Here is a 10578-nt window from a genome sequence, read left to right as displayed (position 1 = left end):
AATGTGCATCCTCAGAGGATCTATAGAGGGCTGGGGTGCTTCAAGTGCATAGTATTTCTGCAGCTCATGCTGTCAGGCCTTTTCTGTGTCCCCTGTACATTGGTGTCACTCTCACTGTTTGCTGTGCTCCCTTTACACCTGAAGAGGGCACTAACAGGTAGCAAGGCCCAAGTCAGGGCCCCAAAATACAGCCTCCTATCCGCTTGGGCCCTAGCAGTCCACTCTTGTTTTCTCAGATGTCTGAGCCTCTTGCTCTTTACCATACCCTGGAACATTATCTACAGGGCCTGTGCATATCTCCAGTGACTAGATTATGGGGATGGAATTGGATATCATTCTGAGGACTGGGTTCTTGTACCGTTATTGAGTCATCTTAGTTGACTGTATAGGTGATCAGCACATAAAGCAGTTGGTAGGAGGTCTCTTTCCACATACCAGGAGAGGCTTGTGAGGGAGAACGTTAGAGCCCACGCCAGCACTGCTGCTTTCCATGTTTACTAATACTGTTTGGAACTTATAAGGAAGAAGGCTCATATGATATGGTCAGAGATTCACCTGTACTGTGAACACCGACTTAGGAGAGAGGCCCACCTGTGCTGTAGGCCTGGTTGGGGCTTAGCAGAACTGCTCTGCAATGTAGCCAAACAAATGAGAGAGAGGGTTGAATTGTATGAATAGCATTTCCTTGGGAATGTGAGTTACATGGTAGGACAGGACACTGCCATGATGTCATTCTCATCATGTGTGTTGAGGTCACACTGCCAGGTGCGGGCCCAGGTCTCCTGAGACTCACATAGGCTTAGTCTACTCCATGCCCTTACAAGAGGAGCCACCCTGCTGTGGGGAAAGCTGTAGCTAGGCCAGTGCTTTCTGTGCTGCCCTGCCACCAGACGTGCCCACTCGAAGGCCAAGACATAGCCCTGCCTTGTGCCTTTGTCCCTTTGGAGGAGGAGAAAAGATGGCTGATTTTCTTTAGTTTTAGGTGGGTTGACCTCTAGCTGGCTACACATGGGATCTCCTGAGTAGAGCTAGAGATTTCCTGCAGCATAGTCCTCACTTGAGTAGTCCTACCAGTGGAGACTAGGATTTTATAGGAAAACATTTGCTGAGACTAGAGACATTCTTGCCTTTGCTCCTGAGAGAAGTAATGGCATACTTGTCACCTGCTATCAAATGCATCCTCATGGTGCAGGAAAAAGTAAGTGATTCTGAGGGCTGGCCCACAAGGAAACAAGGCACCCAGTGGATGTGGAACAGAGACTGCAGGCACCAGGCAGAGGGGGCAGGGCCAGATGGTAGAGTAGATTTTCAGAGGCAGGAACTACAGCTTGACTGGCTGCCTTCCAGGAGAGACTTTAAAGTGGGGACCAGGATGTGGGGATGCTGACTTCTTGTAGTGTGAATATGTATGGTTATGTGCTGTGTGCTGAATAGGGGAGGAGATAGGTGTGAATGTGGTTGTGTGTGTGTGTGTGTGTGTGTGTGTGTGTGTGTGTGTATGTGTGTGTATTTTTGGGGTATATGTTGAGTAAGTATGGAACGTGCGTCCACTAAAGGGAGGCCCAGGCCAAGATAGCTCCAGAAAGGTGGAGACGGTGGGGGTGTTGCTGTAGGGGTGCTATATGAGGTGATCAAGCAGAGAGGAGGCAGGCCAGCCGGTGGCACTGTGCTGGAGAAGTAGGTAGAGCATGCTGAGAACACAAGGAGACTTCCTGCAGCATGGGTCAGAGGAAGCTTATAGTACATACAGATGGAGGGAGAGGAGCCTAGAGAGCTGTTAAGGCAGTCTTCCAGGTGCAGAGAGTTGACACACCAGTGTGTATCTGTGTCCAGCTGAGCACACACAGTAGATAAGCTCTGAGCCACAGTGCCCCGCTGGTTTCCTGCCTTGATTGTGCCGTTCGCCCTGCTGAGGCACACATGCAGGATCACATGAGGAGATACATGGTCAGGGGTGATTTACCACACGTTGTGTGTTTGTTCTCTGGACAGATGACAAGACGTTCCAATGTGAGATGTGTTTCAGATTCTTCTCCACCAACAGCAACCTCTCTAAGCACAAGAAGAAACATGGGGACAAGAAGTTTGCCTGTGAGGTCTGCAGTAAGATGTTCTACCGCAAGGATGTTATGCTGGACCACCAGAGGCGGCACTTGGATGGTGAGCTTGGGGCTTGAGACGCCTGCCTTCTGACCCAGCGACCCTGCTCCCAATCCCAGGGACCCAAGGATAGACAGTATTAACTGTGCAGTGGGCAGAGAGAAGGAACAGTGGGGAACACATAGGCACAGCTAGACTACTCTGTGTTGGCGTTAGACAGTTATTTGAAGTATTTCTTTAGAGAACTTTTTAATACTGTGAAGAATGACTTTAGTGTGATGAGCTGTAAAAAAGGTCATTATGGTGTCCTGCAAACAGCCAGTTCAGCCATGTAAAGAGAATGGAGTGTGCTGGCGGGTGCCATCAGTCTACATGGTAGGTTATGTGAGGTCAGAGACTCAGCAGAGTCAGCTCTCTGCACACATGAGGCAGCAGCAAGTGCAGAATAAGGAGTGAAACATGTTAAAATCAGCATTCTGATGAAGGCTCTCTTTATTTTCCTGCTAAGAGTCACAGCCCCTTTGTCACTAGCATAACACTCGCTGGTTAGAGTTTAAAAACACTATTTACAGAACACATTCAGGCTGTGTAGAAAGCATAACTGTTAGATACATGCACATGAGTTTGTGAAAACAAGAGGAGCTCATATCCTTAGTAAGTTCCTGCACTTTGCTTCCATATGCATCTCCCCCCCAAACCCCCCACACACTCGTTTCCCTATCGGTTCATACAGCAAGGGCTCGTGAGATTCTTAAGAGTGTACTCTGGGCTCCACCCAGCCTCCCAAGAACAATAGGCAAGTCACTATATCTTAGCTTTCTTGCTTGTACAGGGGAGGTGATATTTGACCCTCTTGAGCTCAATGTCATGGCTGGACCTGACCTTACCACAAGGTTCCTTCAAGCCCAACACAGAGCAGTTGCTCAGAAAGTATGCTGTGGGCCTTGCTGGAAGCCACTGTTATCTGTGATGAATCTAACTGGACTAGATACACTGCTCACACGTGACTTACACTATTGCTATGGGCAGCAGCTTGCTGCTTTGGAAGCTGAGAATACCCCTAGCTAGCCTCAGATCCACTACATGCTGTGCCTCTTAGTGCTAGAACCCTGGAGTTAGCCTGTTCCCTGATGCCAAGTCACCAGCTCTGTGTTCATGTCAGATTATGTACAAATGCCCAGAAAAGACACCTGGCTTCTCTCCTTTACTTAGAGATTGCCTATTTCACATGAATTTGTTTGTCTAGTTGGTTAGTTGTTTGTTTGCTTGCTTGGTTGGTTAGTTAGATAGATAGATGAAGTCTTGCTATGTTGCCCAAAGTAGCCCTGAACCCATGGGTTTAAGCAACTCTCCTCTAGCCTTTTGCATATCTGGTACCACAATATTCTCAGCATAGTTCCCAGGTAGTTCTGGGATCTGATCTGTGTTGTGTGGCCTCACATTTCCTATCTGGCCTGGGACTTCAGGTGTGCGGCGGGTGAAGAGAGAAGACTTGGAGGCCAGCGGGGAGAGCCTGGTTCGTTACAAGAAGGAGCCTTCTGGATGCCCAGTTTGTGGCAAGGTAATATTCTGCAGGGACTGTTGATGTTGGATGCAAAGTCCCTATTTTAAGCTCAAGGTCAGAGCTGCAAGGAGGCAGCATTGTCCGGGAAACTTGTAGGCATGTTGAGCCTACAGCATGCAGTCCTCTTGCACCCCAGATAGCTATGGATGCAGCCTAACACAAAAATCCTACATTTAAGACATAGCACACATCCTAGTTAGGTTTCTGTTGCAGTGGTAAACCATAACCAGAAGCAACTTGAAGGGGAAAGAGTTGCTTCCAGTCCGCCATGAAGGGAGGGCAGGGCAGGAGCTCAATAAGGGACTGGAGGCAGGAAGCCATGAAGGAGTGCTGCTTACTGGCTTGGTCTCCATGGTTTGCTCAGCTTGCTTTCTTATAGCACCAGGGCAACTGACCTAGAGGTGGCCCTGCTCACAGTGAGCTGAAGCCTCTTATCAGTAATTATCAAGAAAATACCTCCACAGACTTGCCTATATATAGGTCAATCTAATGGAGGTATTTTTCTCAACTGATGTTTCTTTTTCCTAGATAATGCTGGCTTGCGCCAAATTAAACAGAAGACTAGCTACCACATTGAGGTTTCTCTTTCGGAGTTCAGTTTTGCAATTCTTAAGTGTTAACTCTGTAGACAGTACCATGTTTCAGTGTCAGAAGGTTAGATGCAGGGCAACAGTGTTCAGGGATTCCCAGTGTGCACCATGTTTTTAACTGAAGTATCCCTCAGGTTGCACAGTCAGCATTTTGGTCTCTTCCACCTGGGATTGGTTTCCAATGAATCTGCTGAGGATCTCATTTCCTAAGTGCTCTGTGGGACATGCTGTCCTCCTGAGTGAGCGGACCTTGCCTTCATATCCACAGTGAAGAGGCAAGATGCCCTGGGGCGTTGTGCTGTCTGTGCTGGCCGCCCGGCTCAGTGTCTAGATAGTGTTTTCTAAGTTAGTATTTTCTACGGTAGGCTAAGTATTTTCATAGCTTATCCCATGGTAATCAAGGTTAGGTTGTCAATACTAGGTATTCTAGCCTGGGCAGCCTATGCTGGAGCTCCCAGGCCCTGTCCTGGTTGCTTCATACACTTGTCCCATTCTTCACACATGAGTACCTACCTTCAACTGGAAATGCCATTGCTTGTTCGTTAGACTCAACTTTGACAACTCAGGTAACTGGAAGAAGTACTGGTTGAGTCTCCAGAGGAATAGAAGTCATGTCCCTTACTGCACAGAGTGCACACTGGGGGATACAAGTTCTAGAAAGGGTCCTATGCAAGCGCACACTAGGGATATAGGTTCTTGAGTGGCTCCTGTACATGTTACTCAGGCAGCTTAGAGAAGGAGCTACTGCCGAGCCTGTCACAGCTACACACAGTAGCTGCTGGCATATCATAGCATTGGCACCCAAGCACCACCACACTGGGTGGGGATCCCAGCCCTCATGACTGGCTACTCCTGGCTGTGAGCATGTAGCACTGTGAGCACTCCCAGATCCAATGATGCTTTCTAGAGGAAATGAGAAACTGCTTTCATGATATTTCCTGGTTTCTTTCAGTCCACAGAGCAAGCAAAAGCCTGTGGATCAGCAGAGAAGCAGAGCCATGTGGGGCCTCTTAAACTCTGAGTTTGGGGGCCAGATGGTACAGGGACAGGGAGGTAGAGCCTCTGTCAATAGATACGTAGGTTCTGAGGCGCCTCATCTGAGGCAAGCCCTGCCATTGGATGCTCTGTGGTCAGTGGAGCTCCTGGGTCCCTAGTGACGGTTGTATATCTGCTTTTAGACCACATCCTTCCAGCCCCAGCTCAGGTTCACTTTGGCTATTAAGTGGATCCCAGAGGACTAGTGTGTATGCATGAGTAAACCTGCAACCATTCTCCGGGCTGGAAATAGAAAGCAACAGGAAGCAGTACTCAAACTGAGTTGAGTCTTCTTTGGTATCTATTTTGAGAAAATTGTAGGTATATCTGCAGGGTTCCTCAGTAGGCTCTGTGCCAGTGAGCTATTTAACTCAGCATAAGCACTCTTGTACTCCTATTGCAGCAGAGACTGGAAACAGTGTGTCCTCTATTGTGGTGTGAGTGGATGTTTAAATCACCATAAGTCTAGAACTTGCAACATGTTCTAGGCCTGGAAGTAGCTTGTCCTGTGGGCCATAGGGAGCAGCTTATTTGATGTCTAATAACCTAGCCCCCACTGCACTGACTCCCTCTCCCCAGGTGTTCTCTTGCCGGAGCAACATGAACAAGCACCTACTGACCCACGGTGACAAGAAGTACACCTGCGAGATCTGTGGGCGCAAGTTTTTCCGAGTGGACGTACTCAGGGACCACATCCATGTCCACTTCAAGGTGCAGATCCCATACAGGTGGCACTTGGGGACCTGGCCCACCCTGGGGCAGTATCTCTTAGTACATAGATGAGGCACTCGCCAGCAACAGACTGTATTTCACAGTTCTGGAGCTGAAAGTTCAAGATGAAGGTACTGGAAAGTTCACTGTCTGTTGAAAGCTTCCTTGTTCATCCATCACTCTCTTGCTGCGTCCTCACATGGTGGAGGGATGAGACTGTTGTAAAAGTCTTCCTTTTAAAGGCTATCATCGTACTTATGGGTGTCAGACCCTGTCATTTCCCAAAGGGCCTGCTTCCTCACACTGTCACCTCAGGGGTGAAATTTTGACACACGGGCAATGGCAGGCTCTTCAGACAGTCTTATGCTAGCACCCCTGATTGTCCAGCTGTAGGCCTGTGTGGGACCTGACAGATCACTCTTACCCGGGCCTTTCCCAGAACAGTGGATGTAAGGAGGGTGGCAGTCTGCTGCCTCCCTGCCTTTAGGGAAAAGATGAGCAGTGCAGGAGCCCCAGGATGTCAAGAACTGGGTTTGAGGACAGGTGGGAAAAGAGCCTGTCTGAGTCAGGCCCAGTACAAAGTAGCGCCTAGTCCAGAGCAGTGCTGCAGCAGTCTGTGCCGTCCATCCTCCTGGGCTGTGCCTGGACAGGACAGGCGACTCTGAGAACCACAGAGTGGCCAGGCCCAGGCCATTCCAAGGGACATAGGTATAGCTTGCTAAGCAAACAGCTGATTTCTGAAAGTAATGACCAGCGTACCAGCTCACTGTGTTAAAGGACGGGTGTGTGACTTTGCTGCAGGACATCGCGCTAATGGATGACCACCAGCGGGAGGAGTTCATTGGCAAGATTGGGATCTCCTCAGAGGAGAATGATGACAACTCCGATGAGAGCGCAGACTCTGAGCCACACAAGTACAGCTGCAAGAGGTGCCAGGTACTCACTACTCTGCCCCAAGCCTGGCTTTCAGGGAGGAATTTGTAACCGTACAGCTATGGGAACTCACAGCACTATTTTGTCCATTTCCTCCACTAAGAAGGTTGTCCCATATCACCTGGGCTTAGGGATAGTAACCGTAGGCCTCACACTCATCGGAACCCACTTGTGGTTTGGCACGGCCCTAAGCAGGACTACTTACTAGGGTATGGCCAGTGTCTTGGGAACTGGCCTAACTAGCCTCACTGGCCTCAGGCTGCGGACACCTTGACCCATCCCTGTCTTGATCCAACCTGCCTGTGCTACACAAGGCAGGGTGCATGCTTTCAGGGAGGGCAACTGATTTCCAAGCGGTCCGTGACCTGTGCTACACAAGGCAGGGTGCATGCTTTCAGGGAGGGCCACTGATTTCCAAGCGGTCCGGGACCTGTGCTACACAAGGCAGGGTGCATGCTTTCAGGGAGGGCCACTGATTTCCAAGCGGTCCGTGACCTGCTCCTAGCCTCTCCTGTTAAACAGCAAGCTTCTGTGCGAATCCCACCCCAACCCCCTCTCTGGCGTGAGTAACTGACCCTCCCTGGTGTCCAGCTGATACAAGTGTAGCTAGTAAAGGTGCCCAGAGATGCGAGTGGGTCAGCAGCCTCCACCCTGTGTTCTCACAGCTCACTTTCGGCCGTGGAAAGGAGTACCTGAAACACATCATGGAGGTACACAAGGAGAAGGGCCACGGCTGCAGCATCTGCCACCGACGCTTTGCACTCAAAGCTACCTACCATGCCCACATGGTCATCCACCGAGAGAACCTGCCTGACCCCAACGTGCAGAAGTAAGAGTCTGTGTGGAAGAGGGGATTTTGCAAAGCCACAGTGCTCAGCAAATCACAATCACTGGCTCACCTTATGCCAGATATTGGGGACACATGCCCTTCCTGTGGCCTCCTAGGCCCCATTTGTCATCCTCATCTTTTTCCTCACAGGATTCTAACAGTAAGTTATGTTGGCCTACTTAACAAGCCAGCACCTTTCTACCATAAATAGGTTTTATTTATGTTGTTCCATGTCAAAAGTCACTCCAGCGCTGGGTAGTGACCAACAGGATGACTGAATTCACGTCTCAGGGCTGCTGTGACTAAGTACCTCATATTTCCTAGACCTGGAGGCTAGGGTCTCGTATCAAGTATCTCAGGGTTGGCTTCCCCTAAACTCTCCTTGACTAGCACATGGCATCTTCTCTGTGTCTTCATGCTCAGCCTTCTGTACATGTCCGTCTCTTGTTTCCTCTTAAGGATTAGGGTCACCATGGTGATTCCATTTTGATCTGTTCTATAAATGTCTGTCTCCACATACAGCCACATTCTTATCTAGGACTTCAATAACAATTTGAGGGACACAATTCAGTCCATTACAGAAGCTGAGATCATAACACCTTTTGCCTCACCTCCATTGATAGAGGAACTTTCATCTACGCCCCTCCCAGCTGAGGATGCCCTCATAGCAGATAAGGCCTTCACAGCAGGTGAACCTACAGGTGATGAGCCCTGAGGGATGTGTAGCTCCTGTGGTTTGCCTCTCCTTTCAGGTACATTCATCCCTGTGAGATCTGTGGGCGGATATTCAACAGCATTGGGAACTTGGAGCGCCACAAACTCATCCATACAGGTAACATGCTCCTGTAGTGATGCTTGGTGCCAGCTCACCTGCCCCAGCAGCAGGATTCCTCCATCACTCTCCCTGGCCCCATATACAAACAGCCACACTTCGGGTGTGTCCCCATTTCTCCAGCTTTCATCCTAGCCTCCCCTGCTACTTGCAGCGCATCCTTCCGATCCACTTGTGTCCACTCCAGGTCCTCAGGGCCTTCTCATGCCAAAGACTGCCATGTCTGAAAAGGCAGCCCATGTGTGCTTCTTGCTGAGACCTCTTTCTGTGCGGGCTAAGGCTTTCAGGCGCTCCTGTGTTTGTTTATAGGTGTGAAAAGCCATGCCTGTGAGCAGTGTGGAAAGTCCTTTGCCAGGAAGGACATGCTGAAAGAGCACATGCGTGTGCATGACAATATCCGAGAATACCTGTGTGCCGAGTGTGGGAAAGGTAGGTGTGTTCCTGGAGCACCAGAAGGTCCCTCAGAGCCACAGGGAGCCATAGGACACCCCAAGCCACTAGAGCATGTTCAGCCTTGTACCCAGCTTGCTTATGATCACTAAAATTCTAGGTCTGAACATAGACATAGTCTGTGCCTACAACTGCGGGGGGAGGGGGTGTCGCACTGCAAGGAGTCGTGAGAATCTTTTTGGCAAAGGAGGTCCAGGGTCCCAGGAATAGGAGTCTTTCTCAAAAATCATATCACTTACCACAAAATCATCCACAAGACATTTGTATAGCCTGCAAGAAAAGCTAGATGTCCCAAATTGGTGATGTTCTATTGTCTAAAACAGGGTCTGTGTAGCCCAGGCTAGCCTCCTGCTCTATGTGTAGCCAAGGGTGGCCTTGAGTACAACCTCTCTCCTCAAGCTCCTTTCTGCTTGGTTATGCCTAGCTCTCCCTTCTCTTGCCACATCCTATATGGGTTCTCTCATCTGCCAGTCTCACTTAGAACCGAACCCCTGTAAAACCAGGGAGCTCTGTCTAGCATACCACTTGGTCTTGGCACACAAATATTCAGAGCATAGCAGTTATGAGAATGAATGAATGAATGAATGAATGAATGAATGAGACCATGAATGGGTGTTAGAACTGTGAGGGTGAGTGAGGTTTGTACCGACTGACTGGAGTCCTTTGCAAGACAGACAGACAAGTAGTGGCAGAAGACAATCCTGGTGCCACTGTTTTGAGCAGAGCCTGAAGTGATGGAGGCAGGGCCAGGGAGGGATTAGCAACAGTTAAAGAATAGTTTGCTGGGTGGCCAGGCTTTGACTGAATCTCTCATCACCTATGGTTTTTGTCCTTGGGTGCTGGGAGATATATGAAATTTTTAATACAAGGATTGGGCAGAGGTGGGAATTAAGGTAAAATTGCTCTTCCATAGTCAGAAAGGCCTGGACTTAGCCAGGGACTGGCAGCTGAGAGACTTCTGCGCCCTCTGCTGGCTCTGGTTTGACAGGCCCTGTGGCACAGCTTGCTTGCCTGAAGTCTCTCCACACTGAGAGACAGGTAAAGATGAGTGGTAAGGAAATGACACTGGGTGGGCAATTGTCCAGCTGAGCTTGGAGCTGAGAGAGAGCTTTGGGCACACTGCTCCCATTCAGTGTGACAGCACTGCTGGCTTGTCTCCTGGAGGGTCTAAGGACTGAAGTCTGCCTGCCCTGATGTGTGAGCACCCTGCATGTACCGCTGCTACCAGTGACCACTGCTGTTCACCCAGCTGGCTTGTGACTGGTGAGGGTGCTTCACCCTGTCCTCGTCGGCAGCCTATAGTCAGTGAGATTTGGGGTTGTTTCAGTGCCTAAGATCGGCTGCAATAAGTTAAAAGTACCCATCTGGCAAGATGGCTTGGTGAGCAGAGGTGCTTCCACATAGGTGTAATCACTGATCCCCGCACCCTGTGGGGCGGCAAGAGCTGACTCTGGAGAATTCTCCTCTGACCCTGGATGTTTTCTCTCTCTCTCTCTCTCTCCTTCTCTCTCTCTCTCTCTCTCTCTCTCTCTCC

The 10578-nt window shown here is 49.7% G+C and overlaps 1 protein-coding gene across 11 annotated transcripts in view; it reads left to right on the top strand.

Annotated features, from left to right (window-relative positions):
- Prdm15 (PR/SET domain 15) overlaps positions 1-10578 on the top strand; it is a 66255-nt gene that overhangs the window by 39429 nt on the left and 16248 nt on the right. For 10 of the 11 annotated variants that reach the window (XM_031364538.1, XM_031364537.1, XM_031364546.1 and 7 more), the window contains 7 exons: positions 1993-2160; positions 3567-3661; positions 5869-6000; positions 6802-6936; positions 7599-7762; positions 8515-8594; positions 8904-9023. In XM_031364538.1, coding sequence (XP_031220398.1) covers positions 1993-2160; positions 3567-3661; positions 5869-6000; positions 6802-6936; positions 7599-7762; positions 8515-8594; positions 8904-9023 — 894 coding nt within the window. The remainder of the gene's footprint in view (positions 1-1992; positions 2161-3566; positions 3662-5868; positions 6001-6801; positions 6937-7598; positions 7763-8514; positions 8595-8903; positions 9024-10578) is intronic. The other variant, XM_031364548.1, reaches the window with a different exon arrangement.

The sequence above is a fragment of the Mastomys coucha genome, unplaced genomic scaffold (assembly GCF_008632895.1).
Source record: "Mastomys coucha isolate ucsf_1 unplaced genomic scaffold, UCSF_Mcou_1 pScaffold12, whole genome shotgun sequence".
Taxonomy (NCBI): domain Eukaryota; kingdom Metazoa; phylum Chordata; class Mammalia; order Rodentia; family Muridae; genus Mastomys; species Mastomys coucha.
Note: the sequence above shows the minus strand (reverse complement) of the source record. Positions and strands in the feature narration are given on the sequence as shown.